The sequence below is a fragment of the Oncorhynchus mykiss genome, chromosome 18 (assembly GCF_057628025.1).
Source record: "Oncorhynchus mykiss isolate SJ-2025 chromosome 18, ASM5762802v1, whole genome shotgun sequence".
NCBI classification, from domain to species: Eukaryota; Metazoa; Chordata; class Actinopteri; order Salmoniformes; family Salmonidae; genus Oncorhynchus; species Oncorhynchus mykiss.
In genome coordinates, this window is record NC_143039.1 from 12,114,648 (window position 1) to 12,127,357 (window position 12,710).

Below are 12,710 nucleotides of genomic sequence, written 5' to 3' on the forward strand. Positions count from 1 at the left end.
TTGTTCGTGCGGCTGAAAGGTTTTTGGGAGTTCCGTAATTAACATTGGAAGCATTGAAGGCAGTGGTGGAAAAAGTACCCAATTGTCATACTTGAGTAAAAGTAAAGATGCTTGAGCCCTTTCCTATCAAGGTAAAAGTGAAATCCACCCAGTCAAATACCACTTGAGTAAAAGTATAAAGTATTGTTTCACATATATGTAACGGATGTGAAATAGCTAGCTAGTTATCGGTGGTGCGCGCTAAATAGCGGTTCAATCGGTGACGTCACTTGCTCTGAGACCTTGAAGTAGTAGTTCCCCCTGCTCTGCAAGGGCCGCGGCTTTTGTGGGGCGATGGGTAACGATGTAACGATGCTTCGTGGGTGACTGTTGTTGTTGTTGATGTGTGCAGAGGGTCCCTAGTTCGCGCCCGAGTATGGGCGAGGGGACAGTCTAAAGTTATACTGTTACATATACATAAGTATCAAAGGTAAAAGTATAAATACTTTCAAAGCCATTATATTAAGCAAACGATTTTCTTGAAATTTAAATGTTCGGATAGTCAGGGGCACACTCCAACACACGCGTTTCTAAATTCGCTCTGGCTATATACTCCGATTTAAGAGCACTCTGGTCTGAGTGCCAGATGACAGAATAATTGATCAACCACCAAAGTTTAGCAAGCCGTGAATACGGCCGGTGTCAGGAAACGTCGGCAAATAAAGCGTAATTAAATTGTTGCCTGAAGCACAGTTAAAGTCACCAATGCTCTGGATAACATGAACACAGCCTAACCAGCTCTGCTAAAGCGAGTAAAATGTCAGAGTTCTCTCATTTGTCCTGGAAGTAGCTAGCAAGCTAGCCAATGCTAACCAGTTATCTTGGATGCTTGACTGCCGTTGTGAGGTCAGAACGCTTGAATCAACCCTCCTCCTCCGCCAGAGCGTCCAGTGTGGCTCTGAACGCTCCGAGAGCGATACGAACTGACAGTCTGACAACGCTCTGAATTTACGAACGACCAAGCGCTCTCTGGCACTCCAGATTGAATTTAAGATCACATCCATAATTTACTAACAAAGTTAGTTAGTTACTAAATGAAATGTTTCCCTGTCCTGCTAATCATTCAAAATGTAACGAGAACATTTTTTGGGTGTCAGGGAAAATGTATGGAGTTGAAAGTACATTATTTTCTTTCGGAATGTAGTGGAGTAGAATTTGTCAAAAAATATCAAAAGTAAAGTACAGATACCCCCAAAAACTACTGATGTGGCATTTAAATATTTGTACTTATGTACTTTACACCACTGATTGCAGGGAATACTGACTGAAGATGTTCCTCCCTACGAGGCCCATGAGACTGTGTAGGGATGTGATTTGAATCGGACTGTGACTGAACGAGTGGGATGTTGTTATTTATCTATTTATGTATTTTGTTTTGACGTCGTTGTTCCCCCTCCCCTTTTCCGTAAAGGAAATGTATTTTCTTCTACAGTTTATTAACCTTACAGTAGGTGGCGGCAGACACGTTATATATATGTGTAAATGTCAGTATACCAGAGAAGAAGATGACGCTGCTGCGCTATAGTAGTGGGGAACAGGAAGTTCCGGGTCGAAACGACAGAACTGTGTTGTGAAGTCGATAGTGGTTGTGTCCGTTTGTAATGTATCATTGTAGGTATGTAATAGCATGTTTACACTTTCTAATGTCGAGAGAATATATAACACGATAGGTAACAAATCCGTCAATGTATTATCACGTTTGGTAAAGGATTTAATTGTATGTGTTATTTTGGGGTCAAACCGAGTGAGTGAAGAACGTGTTAAAAAAATGTACGTAAAATGTGTAAAGAAATATTTTACAAGTCACATAACTAGACTTTGGGTTTGTCTGAGTGTATGTACATAATTTCGTCAAAGTCATTTCATAAAGATTCCACTGATTTGAGTTCGTTTTTACATGTTCTTGGTTTTGTGTAAAATGTTTATGAGCTGGTAAATAGCCTCGGCCGAACCATCCTGTTCTCGCGAGTTTACATACACTGTTTTGTTAATGAAAGCTCGCGAGATCGAGATGGTTCGGACGAGGCAAGTCAAATGGCGGGAACGATTTCGGTCGTCTTTCTATGAGTTTATTCGTGGTGAAATGGCGACATGAGGCTGTGTGATAGCTTCCCTCTATTTTGACACTAACTGAAGTTATCCTTCACCATTTGAAGAGAGAGGCCAACTGCATGGAATGGCGTCGATTAATGGGGATGAATCGGAGCACGTGTCAAACTCATTCCATGGAGGACCAAGTGTCTGCGAGTAATGTGTTAGAGTGGAAAGTTGGGATGGTGTTTGAGAAGACCACAGGGCCTCATTTACACCCTCATTAACCAAGGCCATAACAAGAGGTGAAGTTAAACTGGGATGCAGCCTTGTATATGAGAACTTGTTCTGAACGAGCCTACCTGGTTAAATAAAGGTGAAATAAAACATTGGTTCAGGTTCAGCAAGGGAAGATTCTTCAAATGGAAAATCATAATGGGACGAAACTCAGAAGCCATGACCCTGGAGCTGATGCTACATTTAAGGGAGTAATAATCTCGGAGGTCCCAATATCTATGTCCATGGATGATATTGTTAAAGAACATGTGAAGGGAGACAGAGTGGTTGAAGCCTAAAGGTTGATCAGTAGGAAAGAGGGTTAAAGAAGTGAAAGCTTATCAGTGCTGTTGAGGTGTTAGAAGGTTTTGTCTGGAAAAGTACAGAATAGGATTCCTTAGCTTCAATGTCAGTGATTTTGACCCAGCCTCACCAATCAACCAATCAAATGTATTTATAAAGCCCTTCTTACATCAGCTGATGTCACAAAGTGCTGTCCAGAAACGCAGCCTAAAACCCCAAACTGCAAGCAATGCAGGTGTAGAAGCACAGTGGCTAGGAAAAACTCCCTAGAAAGGCAGGAACCTAGGAAGAAACCTTGAGAGGAACCAGGCTATGAGGGGTGGCCAGTCCTCTTCTGGCTGTGCTGGGTGGAGATGTTCATAGATGAACAGCAGGGTCAAATAATAATGGTGGTTGTCGAGGGTGCAACAGGTCAGCACCTCAGGAGTAAATGTCAGTTGGCTTTTCATTGCCGATCATTGAGTTTCTCTACCGCTCCTGCTGTCTCTAGAGAGTTGGAAACAGCAGGTCTGGGACAGGTACCACGTCCGGTGAACAGGTCAGGGTTCCATGACAGCAGGCAGGACAGTTGAAACTGGAGCAGCAACAGTGAATCATCAGTGTTTTTAAATGCCAAAGAATGGGACATGTAGCTGTTGAGTGAAAAGATGTGCCAAGTGTGGTGGGGAACTTGATTACGGTGAATGTTGGAGCAATGTGACTGTTAAGTGTTGCAATTGTGTGGAGGACAAAGAGCAGCATTTGGTGGATTCCAGGTGCAGAGAGATGCTCAGAGTAATAGAATCTGTCTTGATGTATCATATGCAGAGGCTGTAAGACAGACTGGTGGAACTACAGTGCAGACTGATGGAGCTTCCATGGCTGGTCCCGTAATAAGAGGACCTACTGTCAGACTGATGGAGCTTCCATGGTTGGTCCTGTAGTAAGAGGACCTACTGTCAGAACTGGTCTTTCTACTAGTCCTGACATGGTTTCGAGGTCTGTTCAGAAATCTTGTGCCCATAAATGTGCTGTGACAAAGGATGCTTTAATTGTGAATAAAATGTACTTCATAGCATTCATTGGTTAGCTTATCAACAACTTGGAACTGCAGCAGAGTTGTTGGGGGTAACAGATGTTACTGTCGGTATGGTTTTTGATAAGCTGGATAACCTGGGCGTGGGTTCTCAGCATGATATAAACCCCAATGTTTGCAAACACAGAAAGGGATCTATTGATAAAGTTTATTGGGGGGTGTGGGAGGGTTTTTGGGGAAGGGGAGGGTGTGGTAGAGGTTAATAGGGATTTATGTGGGATTTAGGAAATCTACGATAGATTAAGTGCCCTTATGTTGTGCAATTTAAAATGTGTACTTTGTGTCTAATGTGAATGAAGTTTTGTCAGGGATTAGCTACCTGATCTACTGAAATTAGATAATTGATCAAGAAAAAATAGAAAATATTTTTACAGAGTAAAGTGCCAGAACTGTCAAGAAAATAACTTTTGTGTCCGTTTGTCTTTATTACTACAGACCGACTCAGATTAAGTCTGAAGCCGGTAACATCAACAGTGAGGACAAACCAATCCTGTCTCTCTCCTTCCACACTGAGTAGAAACCTACAGTCACTGGGTACTGATAGTGACAGTGGAGCCCAGTTTGCACTGCAGGATCCAGAGATGGCATCAGTGAAGCTGGAAGACTGCAGTCAAACACTGGAGCTGAATGTCAACATTAAAGATGAAGAAGAGGTGGAGAAGATTAGGACAACTGTTAGTCATGGTAAGAGCTGGTTCTATCTATAAGTTATCTTCATATATTAGACCTCCATAAGTTATGACCAGTCTATTGCTTGGTTGAATTCTGTAATTCTGACATCACACATCCCTGAACAACTCAAGACTTCACAGCGAAGCAAAACATTTAAAAACTTGTAACGCCTGCCTTTGCCCACATTGTCTTAAGAATGCTGAAAATGTTTAATACCCTCAATCACCAAGTTAGGCATACCTCATTTCAAAATAGGCCATGGCATCATCACTGTCAATATTGAATTATAATTTGTTTGCTGCACAGAATATCAGATCTCAACAACGATTGGAGAAGTGTTGAACATAACCAGTAGACTACCACATCCTGATGATTTATATCTGATACATATATATTTAATATTTTATAAATCAAATTGTAGAAACATCTCAAGGATGGTCAATGGAAACAGGATGCACCTGAGCTCAATTCAAAAGTTTGGGGTCACTTAACACCAGTCTCAACGTCAACAGTGAAGAAGCGACTCCGGGATGATGGCCTTCTAGGCAGAGTTGTAAAGGCCAGTTTTATTGCTTCTTTAGTCAGAACCACAGTTTTCAGCGACATAAATTCAAAAGTTTTTTTTTTTTTTTTACCCCTTTTTCGTGGATTCCAATTGTTAAGTAGCTTCTATCTTGTCTCATCCCTACAACACCTGGGCTCGGGAGAGACGAAGGTTGAACGTCATGCGTCCTCCGGTGCACAACCCAAACAAGCCGCACTGCTTCTTAACCCAGAGTCTCTGGTGGTACAGCTGGCGCTGCAGTACAGCGCCCTTAACCACTGCGCCACCCGGGAGGCCCTCAAAAGGGTTATCAAATTATCAATTAGCCTTTTAAAATGATCAACTTGGATTAGCTAACACAACGTGCCATTGGATCACAGGAGTGATGGTTGCTGATAATGGGCCTCTGTACGCCTATGTAGATATTCCATAAAATATCTGCCGTTTCCAGCTACAATAGTCATTTACAGCAATAACAATGTCTTCACTGTATTTCTGATCAATTTTATGTTATTTTAATGGACAATCAATGTGCTTTTCTTTCAAAACAAGGACATTTCTAAGTGACCCCAAACGTTTGAACAGTAGTGCATATTTCATATGTTTCATAAATCATCCCTGTTTCTGTTGGTGTTGTAAAACAGGAGAGTGAGACCAAATCATGGACGCTGGACAGAGTGTAATCAAGTATAGCAAAAAGGCAGTTTATTGAGTCAAAATATATCTTGTCCTGCAGTTTAACGTGCACGGACTCTATTCCTTTGGCTCAGAAGGAGTCAGCCCAGAAAGGGGTGCTTAGCCAGAGTTTACAGCAGAATGTATACACAGAATAATGTAGGTGGAGTCTCGTCGTGTTGGTCTTCTGACTGGTCCCGAAGAGTTGGAGGCGGGCCTGCTCTAGCCAGAGCAGGGGCGCCATTGGTGCACAGCAATGTCCTTTGCTCTTGGCACCTGACCAATGGGGGGGGGGGGGGGGGGGTAGAGTGTGAGTGTACAGTGCTCATGAAATGAATGTGTGTCAAGGAAGCGTGGATTTAGGGGATGGTAATGTCTGCTTTAGGCTCAGGTGTTTCCTGTCTTTGCAGGAGTGCATGCAAGGGTCAATGTCAGTGAGATAGTTTGGCACTCTAAGCTCGTTAGTGTTGCAGGATGTTCTTTGTAGTTTACAGGGGAGTATATTTGCGTGATGGCAGCTGTGTGTCCTTCGGATAATCATGTTATTGCACGTAGGCTCTAGACTTGACTGAGGACACTGAGCCCAGAGTTATCTGAGGACATCCGGTTTAACCAGAGCATTGGCCTGCTAGTAATGCTTGATATTAGATTATTTATATAACATTTCCAAGGATGATCAATGGAAACAGGGAGCATCTGAACTCAATTTTGAGTCTGTCTTGTTCTTCTGTTTTTAATTTTTTTTAAATAAATTTGCAAAAATCTCTAAACCTGTTTTAGCTTTGTCATTATGAGGGTGTGTAGATTGCTGAGGATATTTTTTTATTTAACTTTAGAATAAGGCTGTAACATAACAAAATGTGGAAAAAGTCAAGTCATGTGGAAAAAGTCAATTTTTGGTACGTTACAGCCTTGTTCTAAAATTGATGACATGTTTTTCCTCGTCAATCCACACACAATATCCCATAATAACAAAGCGAAAACAGGTTTTCAGAAATTCTTGCAAATGTAAAAAAAAATTACAATTGCTTATTTATGTTTTTAAGTTTTCAGACCCTTTGCTATGAGATTATCCTTGAGATGTTTTTACAACTTGATTGGAGTCCACCTGTGGTAAATTCAATTGATTGGACATGATTTGGACAGGCACACACCTGTCTATGTCAGGTCCCACAGTTGACAGTGCATGTCAGAGTAAAAACCAAGCCATGAGGTCGATGGATTTGTCTCAGAGACAGGATTATGTTGGCACAGATCTGGGTACCGATACCGAAACATTTCTGCTGCATTAAATGTCCCGAAGAACACAGAGGCCTCCATCATTCTTCAATGGAAGAAGTTTGGAACCACCAAGACTCTTCCTAGAGCTGGCCACCCGGCCAAACTGAGCAATCGGAGGAGAAGGGCCTTGTTCGGGGAGGTGGCCAAGAACCCGATGGTCACTCTGACAGAGCTCCCGAGTTCCTCTATGGAGATGAGAGACTCTTCCAGAAGGACAACCATCTCTGCAGCACTCCACTAATCAGGCCTTTATGGTAGAGTTCCCAGACAGAAGCCACTCATCAGTAAAAGGCACATGACAGTCCGCTTGGAGTTTGCCAAAAGGCACCTAAAGGACTCTGACCATGAGAAACAAGATTCTCTGTTCTGATGAAACCAAGATTGAACGCTTTGGCCAAGACAACTTGGGAGTGGCTTCGGTACACGTTTCTGAATGTCATTGAGTGGCCCAGCTAGAGCCCGGACTTGAACCCGATCAAACATCTCTGGAGAGACCTGAAAATAGCTTTGCAGAGACGCTCTCCATCCAACCTGGCAGAACTTGAGAAGATCTGCAGAGAAGAATGGGAAAAACTCCCCAAATACAAGTGTGCCAAGCTTGTAGCTTCATATCCAACAAGACTCAAGGCTGTAATCGCTGCCAAAGGTGCTTTAATAACTATTGTGTGAAGGGTCTGAATACTTACGTAAATGTAATATTTCAGTTATTTCTAAAAAACTGTTTTTGCTTTGTCATTATGGGGTATTGTGTGTAGATTGATGAGGGGAAAAAAACAATTTAATCAATTTTAGAATAAGACTAATGTAAAATAATGTGGAAAAGGTCAAGGGGTCTGAAGAATTTTTGAATGCATTGTAGACGTTATTTCATGCTACTAAGACTTGTATGGATGACACCAGTATTGCCAGCATTTGTTTTATTCACTGGGCTATCTGGAGTGATCAGAGTGTAGACTAAAGAAGTGAAGTAGACAAACTGCCAGTGTTTTTTGAAGTTCTATGAAATGAGTCTGTGTAGTTACTAACCCTTTGTCACGAGAATTTCTACCCCAATGTTCTAACTGAACTATTTTATAACTCCATCTGTATCCTAGAGGTTGTACTACCCAGTTTTAGAATAGTTTGATTCTCATACAGCCTACTGAAATGAATACATACACTACCGTTGAAAAGTTTAGGGTCACTTAGAAATGTCCTTGTTTTTGAAAGAAAAGTATGTTTTTTTTTGTCCATTAAAATAACATCAAATTGATCATTAATACAGTGTAGACGCTGTTAATGTTGTAAATGACTTGTAGCTGGAAACGGATGATTTTTTAAAATGGAGTATCTACATAGGTGTACAGAGGCCCATTATCAGCAACCATCACTCCTGTGATCCAATGGCATGTTGTTAGCTAATCCAAGTTTATCATTTTAAAGGGATAATTGATCATTACAAAACCCTTTTGCAATTATGTTAGCACAGCTGAAAACTGTGGTGCTGATTAAAGAAGCAATAAAACATTCCTTTTTTAGACTAGTTGAGTATCTGAGTCATTTGTTGGTTCGATTACAGGCTCAAAATGGCCAAAAACAAAGACCTTTCTTCTGAAAGTCATCAGTCTATTCTTGTTCTGAGAAATGAAGGCTATTCCATGTGAGAAATTTCCAAGAAACTGAAGATCTCGTGCAGTTCTGTGTACTACTCCCTTCACAGAACAGTGCAAACTGGCTCTAACCAGAATAGAAAGAGGAGTGGGAGGCCCCGGTGCACAACTGGGCAAGAGGACAAGTATTTTAGAGTGTCTAGTTTGAGAAACAGACGTCTCACAAGTCCTCAACTGGCAGCTTCATTAAATAGTACCCGCAAAACACCAATCTCAATGTCAACAGTGAAGAGGCGACTCCGGGATGCTGGCCTTCTAGACACTATTCTGGTTAGAGACTGTTTGCGCTGTTCTGTGAAGAGAGTAGTACACAGCATTGTACGAGATTGTCAGCCGTTTCCAGCTACAATAGTCATTTACAACATTAACGATGTCTACACTGTATTTCTGATCACTTTGATTGGACAAAAAACGTGCTATTCTTTCAAAAACATGGACATTTGTAATTTTAGAATTTATTCATTTATTTCACCACTAATCGTAGTGTATTTAAAAATAAAATAATGTTTAACCTTTGTTTAACTTTCTTAGCATACTGGTTATTGTCCGGAATTTCACTCTGAAGTTTCTAAAACTGTAAAAATAATGTCTGTGGGTATAACAGAATTGATATGGCAGGCGAAAACCTTGAGGAAAATTAATCCGGAATATTTATTTTTTGAGGTCACCGGTTTTTTCAATGCTTGCCTATGGGATATTCAAATTGATAGGACCCAGATTGCAGTTCCTATGGCTTCCACTAGATGTCAACAGTCTTTAGAAAGGGTTTCATGCTTGTTTTTTGAAAAATTTGTATTTGTAGTTTTTCCAAGATGTCCCCCGTTTCGAAAAGTAGTCATGTTGCACGCATCAACGAGAGTGCGCTCTTCTTATTTATCTTTGCTATTGAACACACTATTCTCCATCTTAAATATTATTGTTTATTTACATATTAGAATACCTGAAGATTAATTAGAAACGTTGTTTGACTTTTTTGGACGATCTTTACCGGTAACCTTTAGGATTCGTTTGTGTGCATGTTGAACGAGTGACCTACTGAATCAAGCGCGCCATTTAAACTGATATTTTTGGGATATAATGAAGGACATTATCGAACAAAACGACCATTCATTGTGTAGCTGGGGCCCTTGGGATTGCAATCAGAGGAAGATCTTCAAAGGTAAGTGATTTTTTAAATTGCTCTGTGATTTTGTGACACCTGTGCTGGTTGAAAAAGTATTTTGATTTGGGGTGCTGTCCTCAGAAAATCGCATGGTATGCTTTCTCCGTAAAGCCTTTTTCAAATCTGACAACGCAGTTGGATTAACAAGAAGCTTTTAAATTATGTCAGACACTTGTATTTTCATGAATTTTTAATATTCCGATTTTTGTATTTTGAATTTCGCGCTCTGCAATTTCACCGGATGTTGTCGTCGGTGTCTTGCTAGCGTTTGGATATAGGCATGTCAGTTAAGAACAAATTCTTATTTTCAATGACGGCCTAGGAACATTGGGTTAACTGCCTTGTTCAGGGGCAGAACGACAGATGTTTACCTTGTCAGCTCGGGGATTCGATCTTGCAACCTTTCGGTTGCTCAAACCACTCTGCTCTGTCCCCCGGTATGGCCAGAAGAGGACTGGTCACCACTCTGAGCCTGGTTCCTCTCTCGGTTTCTTCCTGCTTTCTAGGGAGTTTTTTTGTGGCCACTGTGCTTCTACATCTGCATTGCTTGCTCTTTGGGGATTTTAGGCTGGGTTTCTGTTAACCTCTCTGGGACCGTTTGGGACGCAAGCGTCCCACCTTTCAACTGCCAGTGAAACTGCAGGGTGCCAAATTCAAAACAGAAATCCCATAATTAATATTCCTCAAACATACAAGTATTTTACACCATTTTAAAGATAAAATCCTCGTTAATCCAACCACAGTGTCCGATTTCAAAAACGCTTTTCGGCAAAAGCAGAACATATGTTATGTTAGGTCAGAGCCAAGTCACAGAAAGCATTCAGCCATTTTCCAACCAAAGAGTGGAGTCACAAAAAGCAGAAATATCGATAAAATAAATCACTTACCTTTGATGATCTTCATCAGATGACACTCCTCGGACATCATGTCACACAATAAATGTATGTTTTGTTCGGTAAAGTTCATATTTATATCCAAAAATCTGAGTTTACATAGAGCGTTACGTTCAGTAGTTCCAAAACATGCAGAGATTTTTGCAGAAAGCCACATCAATTACAGAAATACTCATAATAAATGTTGATGAAAATACAATAATTATGCACGGAATTATTGATACACTTCTCCTTAATGCAACCGCTGTGTCCGATTTCAAAAACACAGCATAATCTGAGTACGGCACTCAGACAACAAAATCAAGCCAAAAAAATGTCTGCCATGTTGGAGTCGAGATGTCAGAATAACATGATAAATATTCACTTACCTTTGATGATCTTCATCAGAATGCACTCCCAGGAATCCCAGGTCCACAATAAGTGCTTGTTCTGTTCGATAATGTACATCATTTATTTCAAAATAGCTCCTTTTGTTGGCGCATTCAGTACACAATCTAAACTCACCAAGCGCGTTCACTAGTTTCAGACGAAAAGTCAAAAAAAGTTATGTTACAGTCCGTAGCAACATGTCAAACGATGTTTAGAATCAATCTTTAGGGCGTTTTTAACATAAATCTTCATTAATGTTCCAAACGGACAATTCCTTTGTCTGTACAAATGAAGTGGAACGTAGCTACTAAGGCTGTGGCACTCTGCCAGACCACTCACTCATAGAGCCCTTATGAGCCCCTCCTTTAGAGTAGAATCCTCAAAACAGGTTCTAAATACTGTTGACATCTAGTGGAAGCCTTGGGAAGTGAAAAATAACTAACATCACACGGTATCTTCAATAGGAGCTGAGTTGAATAACTACAAACCTCAGATTTCCCACTTCCTGGTAGGATTTTTCTCAGGATTTTGCCTGCCATATGAGTTCTGTTATACTCACAGACATCATTCAAACAGTTTTAGAAACTTCAGAGTGTTTTCTATCCAAATGTTCTATTTATATGCATATTTTAGCTTTTTCGGCTGAGTAGCAGGCAGCTTAATTTGGGCACGTTTTTCATCCAAGCTACCCAATACTGCCCCCTACCCCAAAGAAGTTAACTTCACTGGGGTAGGGGGCAGCATTTGGAATTTTGGATGAAAAGCGTGCCCAAATTAAACTGCCTGCTACTTGGGCCCATAAGCTAGGATATGCATATAATTACTCGATTTGGATAGAAAACAGTGTTAAAATAATGTTAAAATAATGTCTGAGTATAACAGAACTGATATGGCGAAAGCCAGAGAAATCCAACCAGGAAGTACTATTATTTTGAAAGGCTGTTTTTCCATTGAAAGCCTATCCACCATACAAAGACCCAGTGGAAATCTGTCTTCCTAAACATGTGACCAGTCTTTAGGCATTGTTTCAGATCTCTATGGCTTCCTCAACATGTGACCAGTCTTTAGGCATTGTTTCAGGCTTTTACTCTGAAAAATGAGGGAGATACACCGCTTTCAATGAGAGGACAGTGGAAATTTCCATCCATATGAGCCAGACACATGATCGAGAGCGCGCATTTCTTGTTTACCTTTTTCCATTGACGAAGCTTTTGTCCGGTTGAAATATTATTGATTATTTATGACAAAAGCAACCTGAAGATTGATTTTAAACATCGTTTGACATGTTTCTACCATCTTTTATTGTACTTTATGACTTTTCGAGAGTGCGCTTTGTGCCTTTGGATTTCTGAACTAAACGCACCAACAAAACGGAGGTATTTGGACATAAAGATGAACTTTATCGAAGAAAACAAACATTTGTTGTCTAACATGGAGACCTGGGAGTGCCACCAGATGAAGATCATCAAAGGTAAGTGATTCATTTTAATGCTATTTCTTTCTTTTGTGAAGCTCTCCTTGGTTGGAAAATGGCTGTATGGGTTTCTGTTTCCAGTCGCTGAACTAACATAATCGCAGAGTGTGCTTTCGCCGTAAAGCCTTTTTGAAATCTGACACAGCGGTTGCATTAAGGGGAAGTTTATCTGTATTCGTATGTTTAACACTTGTATCTTTTATCAATGTTTATGATGAGTATTTCTGATGTGGCTCTATGCACTTTCACCGGATGTTTGTTTGAGAC

The 12,710-nt window shown here is 40.6% G+C and overlaps 1 protein-coding gene across 2 annotated transcripts in view; it reads left to right on the forward strand.

Moving 5' to 3' along the window:
* Positions 1-1,566: 1,566 nt before the first annotated feature.
* Positions 1,567-12,710, forward strand: part of LOC110516278 (uncharacterized) — a 249,588-nt gene continuing 238,444 nt past the window's right edge. For both annotated transcript variants that reach the window (XM_090207050.1, XM_036951113.2), the window contains exons 1-3: positions 1,567-1,654; positions 2,196-2,375; positions 4,160-4,408. In XM_090207050.1, the coding sequence (XP_090063176.1) occupies positions 4,306-4,408 (103 nt within the window). In that variant the 5' untranslated portion in view covers positions 1,567-1,654; positions 2,196-2,375; positions 4,160-4,305. The remainder of the gene's footprint in view (positions 1,655-2,195; positions 2,376-4,159; positions 4,409-12,710) is intronic.